Raw genomic sequence first — 7,494 nt, 5'->3', positions numbered from 1 at the left:
CGGAGCCTGGAGCCTGTTTCCGATTCTGTGTCTCCCTCTCTCTCTGCCCCTCCCCTGTTCATGCTCTGTCTCTCTCTGTCCCAAAAAAAACAAAAAACAAACAAACAAACAAAAAAAAAAAAAACAAGGAGAGTCTGAGAAATTATCACGGAGTTTAAGGGGACACGAAGACTAAATGTAATGTCCTGGATGGGGTCCTGCAAACCAAAAGGGATGTTAGGTACACAGTCAATGAAATCTGAATGAATTATGGAGTTTAATTAATAGTAAAATACCAGTGTTGGTTCCTTAGCTTCCAGAAATGTACCACAGTAATGTCAGATATTAACAATAGGAGAAAGTGGGTCAGGGGTATTGACAACTCTGTGCTATGTTCACCACTTTTCTGTGAATCTAAAACTATTCTCAAGTAAAAGTTTATTTTTTAGGGGCGCCTCCGTGGCTCAATCGGTTAAGCAACCGACTTCGGCTCAGGTCATGATCTCACAGTTCGTGAGTTTGAGCCCCGCGTCAGGCTCTATGCTGACAGCTCAGAGCCTGGAGCCTGCTTGGGATTCTGTGTCTCCCTCTCTCTCTCTGCTCCTCCCCTGCTCACATGCTGTCTCTCTTTCAAAAATAAATAAAGATGAAAAAATTTTTTTAAAAAGGTTATTTTTTTAAAAAGTGGGCCCCATGTTTGGGTTTCAGGCAACCCCCAAGACCCAGTTCTCCTTGGCTCCCTCTTTTTGCCTGTACTAAGGGTCTGAGCTGCTGACTTTAATGGTACCCCGGCCCAACCTCATTTCCTTGGAGCTGTCATTTTCAAGCCCAAGGATAACTCCCATTTCCTCACTATTGTATTCTCGGTGTCCGGTCCATAGCGGGTGCCAGTTCATATTTGTCCAATGAATGAAACTTGAGGACTCATCGGAGGAGAAGATCCAAGCAGAGAGCCATGCTCTTCCCTTCCCAGGGCAAGAAGTCAGCACCTGCTGGCTCCCATCCCGAGAATGGCTTCAGGCAATCTGGTTAGAAGTGGGTAAGAGACTTCTCTTAACACGGCCTTTGGAGAACAAGCATTCAGATTTACTTACGATTGCATTTATTGGGGGTTTTGAGGAGCTGATAGATAATAGGCAGGCAGACTCCTCCAAACTGCTCCCCATCCCGCCGCTCCCCAACCTCACAGTGGTGCCTCCACTGCCCCCTCGGTACCCCCAAAGGACACTTCTACAAAGACGCTTCATGCAACAAGATGTTTGCTAGGTTTTGAAAGTCCGTTACCTGGCACACAGTAGGCACTTCATATGCATTCGTATTGACGACTACCGTTTATTATGCACCAGGCTCTATGTGAGGGAGAGGGAGGGGTTCCCATTTAATCCTCTGTTGGTGGGCATTGCCATCACCCCCATTTCACAGAAAAGCTTGACAAACTGGCCCCACATGACAACTAGGAAGTATAGGGGAGAGGCTTCAAATCCAAGCCATGCAAGACCCAAATCCTTGCCTTTTGCTCCAACACCAGCCACCTTAATAATACCTTCCCCTTCCACTGGGCCCAGGATCCGCTCCCTGCTGTCCGAAGAGGCCCCCTGTGCTCACTCCTTCATCTGTGGCCTCCGGACGGCGGCAGTGTTCGAGCCTCTTTTTTTTAAAACTCAATTTGCCAATTTCCCCCTTAGAGGTACTTTTTGGTATTCCTCGGGCCGTCAGCCTGGACTGGCCACGGAAGCAGAATCCAGGGAGATGGACACTTATTACAAGCATTCAATTAGTGAAGTTTGAATAATGCAGTCCTGGCTGCTGGAGCGATGCGTGGAGGCTGAGACACCTTCCCCACCTTGGACTTGCAATGGCCTTTTCCGTATTTATTGCCACCTAACCGGATACTTCAAACATATTCTGTACTTGGTATAATTTGATAGCTGCCCAGTCCCCAAAGTGCCTTCTCAACAAATGTTTACCCCCGTGTTAGAGTATATTTAAAAGATTTATATTCCCTTTTACTGAATGGAGTCCTCGGGAAAGACAGACTCTGTCTTCCCCGGGCAGAGGATCCTGCCTTGGCTGACGGGGTGGCCTCCAGCAAGAACATTTTAATACATCACTTATTACAATGGACCCAGAGCCTTGGCCGAGGACTCCCGGGCTCCCCCCACCCCTTCCCAGAAGAGGGCAGCTCCAGGCCTTTGCTGACACATCCAAGCCCTGCCTCCCTTCTGACCCCTTCCGCAGTCGTCTGTTGTGCAGAATAGCAGAGAACATAACCTCAAAACAGTGAACCGACACAAGGATCCTTAAGGCTGAAGGACCAGGGCTGCATCCCCGTCCCGGAGTGTATGGGCTCTGGGTTCTACTCCTGCCTAGCCTACTTACTAGCTGAGTGACCCTGTGCAAGGTAGTGAACATCTCTGAGCCCCCTTTTCTCCTGTACAGTCAAGGTGAGATTAACACCTGCTTCCTAGGGCTATTGTGAGCCTGGCATGCAGTAAAAGCTCAATGAATGTAGTGGTTCTGTGGTCCTTTTAGCCCCTCTGGGCCATCGATTTCTTCACCTGCCAGAGAGTTCATCGCTGTGGGTTTCCAGGGTTTCTGGGCTGATTCCATGACAGAATAGAAGGGAAGCAATGTAATTGCCCAGTGCTTTGATCAGGGAAGCAGCAGTTACTCCTGGTATGGACAGAGACGTGCCTTCGGGATGAATCTTTTCATAGGGCCCCTGCCCCTCCTGGCAGATGGAGGCCGAAGGGAAAAAGTGGGCCCTGCCCCTAACTCCTGGTGCGGCGCCACTCGACCTTCTGATGGGAAAAGCACAGGGGAAAAGAGAGGCGGGCTCTGTGGTACCCAAAGGCCCATCAGCTCCAAAACGCTGGGACTCTCCGGGGTTGGCAACAGGGAGAGCAGGACCAGGGTTGCGCGCCTGGGAAAATCAAGCTAGCGCCCCTGATCATCCTGCTGGTGCCACCAGCCCCAGCTCACCCACTGTTCCTACCAGTGACTGATGGGCTGTCCAGCTCTGTTGGGCCCTCCTGAGGCTCAAGGCCCACACTGCCTGGGAAGGGGGATGAGACCTCACTCCCTCCCCCACAGGCCCTCCAGAGCCCCCATTTCCCCCCACCGCCACCACCCTGGGGCCTGTCTTACCTGATGTCTGAGTCACAATCAGGCTCCTGTCACTGTGAGCTGTGTTGTGACTCCCTGGCTGACAGTTTTACAACAAACACATTAAAAGCTCCCGGCACTGAGGCTCCTGGATGCGGAACAGCCCAGGAGAAAAACCTCTCCAGGCCTTTCTTCAGCCAAAATCCTTCTCCCAACCCTTCCTCCCACATGGCCCCGCTCTACCATCATTAACTGCTCCAGAGCCCGACAAGGGATTGAGATTTTTTTGTTTTCGTCATGAGCTTTTTCTCAAGTGGTGACTCGGGGAAGCCGGAGACCTACCAGGCTGTGGGCCTCTGAAGTTGGGGCTCATCCCTCATACGGTGACCTGTGAACTCTGCTGTGAAGTCAAAGGTATGTAGTCCCTCCTCAACCCAGCTTCTGAGGACAAGTGGCCCTTTGGTGAAGCGTTATATGGGCATACAGTGGCCCGACCCGGAGTGCTACCAACGTCCCTCCCACAACCTTATGAGGCAGGCCCTGCATTATCCCCACCCACAGATTTGGAAACTGAGGCTTCAGGAAGCGAGGAGACTTGCTCAAGTCCATACAGCTGGGAAGAGAAGGAATTGGGATTTTAATCCAAGCCCGCCAGCCTCTAAACATTGCTTTTAAACAAACGGACGGCCTCCCAACACACAGGACCTCGTTCTCTGCACACCCCACAAGGGATGTCAGAAACCTCAGGAAGCAGGGAGACCAATGCAAATCCAAACGGAATAAGCTCTCCCTTGGGCGACGGCCCTGCCAGTGCACTGTCTTTCCTGCCATCTGCGCCCAACCCACACTGTCCTCCACACCGCCTCGCCGACCAAAGCTATCATTCCCTCCTTGTCTGCAGCCGGCAGACAGAAAGCAAATCTCCCCCACCCCTCCCGACCAAAGCAGAGACAAGAGAGGAGTGAGACACAGGAACAATTCTTTTATTGTACATTGGAGAAATAGCCCTGTGTGCTGGTTAAAGGTGCAACATCCAGAATATCGAGTTAAGAAAAGAGGGAACAGGGCAGGGAAGAAACCTCTTGAGGTCCAAAGTTGCAAACAAAAAGTGGTAAAAGATTTCCTCACGCAAGAGGCGTTTTTTTGCAAATACCATGCAAAACAGGCAGCTGGTGTGCCTTAAGAGAACCCCTATAAATAACAGAAAAGACTCTCCAAGCATTCCTTAACGTGGACTCAGAGCACAGGGAAAAAGAAAGAAACCAAAATGCCTTTTGGCATTTCAAGATATTTGGCACTCTTGTGATTACATTTTTTTTACAGCCCATCGAAGAGAATAAACTGACACAATATTAGAGAGAAAAAACAGGCTGCTCACACAACAGACTGCAGGAAGAGGTTAGAAAAAGCTCAAGCATTTTTTTTCTTTGTTTTTGTGTGTGTTTTTTTTTCCTGACATATAAAATGTGTCCATTTGCATTAACTTGGGCAAATAGCTTGCAGCAACAGAGAAACACAAGCTTTACAAGTCATTTTAAAGTAAGACAAGGATTCAGTCTAGGTATCATTCCTTAGAAAAGTTCTCTTCTTGTTTTAAACACATTTCCTGGTAACTTCAAAAGATGACCAAAAATAAAACAATATCTATAGAGATCATTTGCTGATTTTTTTTCTTGTACATCCAAGAAGAACAACATAAAAAAAGAAAACTGGACAGCATTTCACATCCAAGTGCACAGAACCATTTTTGCAAGATTAAATAATGTAAACATTGGGAACAGCCAAATCAGCGAACAATGCCAACATTCAAAACACCCGGTGTTGCCGCTTCATTATTTAAGTGGCTCAAAATCCAGATCTATAATTGTGCAATATTCACTGTATATAAAAAGAAATAGATATTACTTTTGACAAGTAGCTGCAACTGAGACGTCTTTTTTATTTCTTTATATGTGTGTATAGAGTGATTTTTAAATTTTTAATTTTTTTTTTTTTTTTTAATTTTTGTTTTTGCTGAGGAGCCCAGAGCCTTCTCCTCCTCCTCCTCCTCCTTCTCCCGCCTCATCTGTCTCCCGGCCTGACGCGAGATACAGGTTGTTGATTTCATCGTGGGTAGCAAGCTAGTAATAAATTTCAAAGTGCTTTCTCTTTTCATGCGTTTTGCCAATGACTGTTACCGCCGTTCTTATTCTCTCCCTTTAACTCATTGTCTTTGGGGGGGGGGGGTTAGACACCAGGAGGTGCCTTGTCTGTCATATTTTTCAGCACGTCATCAATCCTATCATCTTCAATAACAACTGCAAAAAAAGGGGAGAAAACGAGACGTGAGCGCGCTTGGGCCTCGCGGGGGGCGGGGGGTGGGGGGCGGGGGTGGTCTCCGACGTTTCCCATGGCTCCTGGGGACGGGGAAATGCGGGAGGGCGAGGGAGGGGACGCTCCTCGAGCGCTAACACAGCCCCATCCTCCTCGGCCTGGGCCCGGGGACCCTGTGCTGCTTCCCTCCGAACCACTCCCCCCAGCCGCTCGCTGCGTCCCGGCAGCGTTCTGAGAAAAGGCAGCAGAGAGGGCGCAAATCCAGCAGGCCGGGCCGCGGCCGAAACGCGCTCTGGCCGCGCGTCCTCACCCCACCTCACCTCTCCCCGGGCGCGTTTATTTAGAAAAAAAAGGCTCCTGGGCTGGAGAGGGTGGGGAGGAGGAGCCCAGGTCTCCGGCTCAAGGACCCTCGGGGGTGCCCCGAGCGCGGCGCGGGCGGCCAAGGTTCTGGGTGCGGAGTGCAAGAGAGGACTCCGGGGACCACAGCGCGCGGCGGGTCAGGGGTCTGGCCTCGCCAGGGCGGGCGGCCCCTCCTGCGCGCCCCCTCCGCGGAGGTCGGAGCCTCCCCGCGAGGCCGGCCTCCCGCCGGCCCCGCCGTCTCGCTCACCATCTCTACCTAGCCTCGCCTTCCTCAGTCCCGCCATCAGTCTCTCGGCGTGGCCGTCACCTGTCGGGGTCTCTGAGTCTCTCTCCATCTGGGGTGTCGGTCGCCCTCATTGTTTCAGCTGCTCTCCTGTCCTCCCCAGACTGGCGTCCCCTGCTCGCGGTCTCTCCCGCTCTGGCTCCCTCTCCGGATCTTTGTCTCGGTCTCTGCCCCTCTCGGTCTCCCCCCCCCCCCCCATCTCTGCGTCTCAGTCTCTCCCGGCAGCTGTCGGTCCCCCTCCTCGTCCCCGCGCCTCCGGAGCTCCTCTCCCAGCCTCTCTGCGTCCCAGTCCCCCCGGGGCTTTTCCAGCTCCCGCGCCGAGCGCCCGGGCTCAGCCACCCCTCCCCCCCTGCTAAGTAACAATGAGAAGCCCGGGCGCTCCGAAAGCCCCTCGCCTTCCCCGGCGGGAGTGGGGTCCCGCCCCGCAGTTCTCCACGCCGTCCCTTGGGGAGCCCTGGGACCCCCCCACCTCGGGTTGCAGAGCGAGTGCAGCTGCGACTACACTGCGCAAAAGGGGAGGGGGTAGAAATCGCAAAGCAAACTTTGGCGCGGGTGGGGACCCGGGAATAACCTTCCAGCCCCCGCGGCCGCTAGAAGCCGCCACGCCCCCTAGGTGACCCCAGCGGGAATCAGGCTGAGGGGGAGGGGTTTCCGCGGCCAGCCGGTGCCCGACCTGCAGTGCGGGATCCCCCCCAGTTCCGCGCGACGGGATTCCATTCGGTCGGAACCGGCTCCTAGGTGCGGAAGAGCCCCCACAAACCTCGGCCAGGCCTCGGCGCCCGAGAAAGGGGGCGTCCGGGGCGGGGGCAGCGAACTCACCCCGCTTGCTCCGGCCGATCTGGCCCAGCTTGGGCGGCCGCTTGTTCTGCCCGGCGCCAAAGAAGTTGTTGGTGTCCTGCAGGCGGCAGGAGAAGATCTGGCCCACGTCGCCGCCGTCGCCGTAGGGGTTCAGCTTCTCGTCGCCGTAGGGCAGCACCTCCGACATGGTCGCGTCCGGGGGCTCCGCGGCGGCGCCTCCTCCGCCCGCGTCCCCGCCCGCGGCGGACAGGGTCAGCGGCGCTGGGGCCGGGGGCGGCCGGCCGGGGACGGCCCGCGGGCTGCGGCGGCGGCGGTGGCGCCGGCGAGCGGCCGGGGGGCACCGCTGGGCGAGAGCGCGCCGCCCGCCCGAGCGACCCGGCGAGCGCCCGGCGCTGCGCTGCGCTCCGGATCGGCGCGCGAGTGGCTGCTGCTCCGGCAAAGGCGAGCAGGACTCACATCCTCGGCGCGCTCGGGCGCTGGGCGGGGGCCGGGCGGGGCCGCGAGCCGGAGGGGAGGGTGTCCCGGCGAGCCCGCGGGGCGCGGGGCCGAGGAGGGCGCACCCCGGGGAGCCGGGCGGGCCGGTCCTGCGGCGAGTGCGGGCGGCGGCGGCGGCGCGGCTTCGGGGAGGCTGACTGGGGAGCGGCAAGCGGCGGGGC

At 55.2% G+C, this 7,494-nt stretch overlaps 1 protein-coding gene across 1 annotated transcript; it reads right to left on the bottom strand.

Annotated features, from left to right (window-relative positions):
• Positions 1–4,046: 4,046 nt before the first annotated feature.
• CAMK2N1 (calcium/calmodulin dependent protein kinase II inhibitor 1) lies at positions 4,047–7,025 on the bottom strand. Its single transcript, XM_058718834.1, has 2 exons — positions 6,860–7,025; positions 4,047–5,381 (listed from the first exon to the last, which is right to left on the bottom strand). Exons 1-2 carry the CDS (start codon positions 7,023–7,025, stop codon positions 5,311–5,313), a joined length of 237 nt encoding a protein of 78 aa, XP_058574817.1. The 3' UTR covers positions 4,047–5,310.
• Between the last annotated feature and the right edge of the window lie 469 nt (positions 7,026–7,494).

The sequence above is a fragment of the Neofelis nebulosa genome, chromosome 2, assembly GCF_028018385.1.
Source record: "Neofelis nebulosa isolate mNeoNeb1 chromosome 2, mNeoNeb1.pri, whole genome shotgun sequence".
Lineage (NCBI taxonomy): Eukaryota > Metazoa > Chordata > Mammalia > Carnivora > Felidae > Neofelis > Neofelis nebulosa.
The sequence above is the reverse complement of the archived record's forward strand: the minus strand, read 5'-3'. Positions and strand labels throughout refer to the sequence as shown.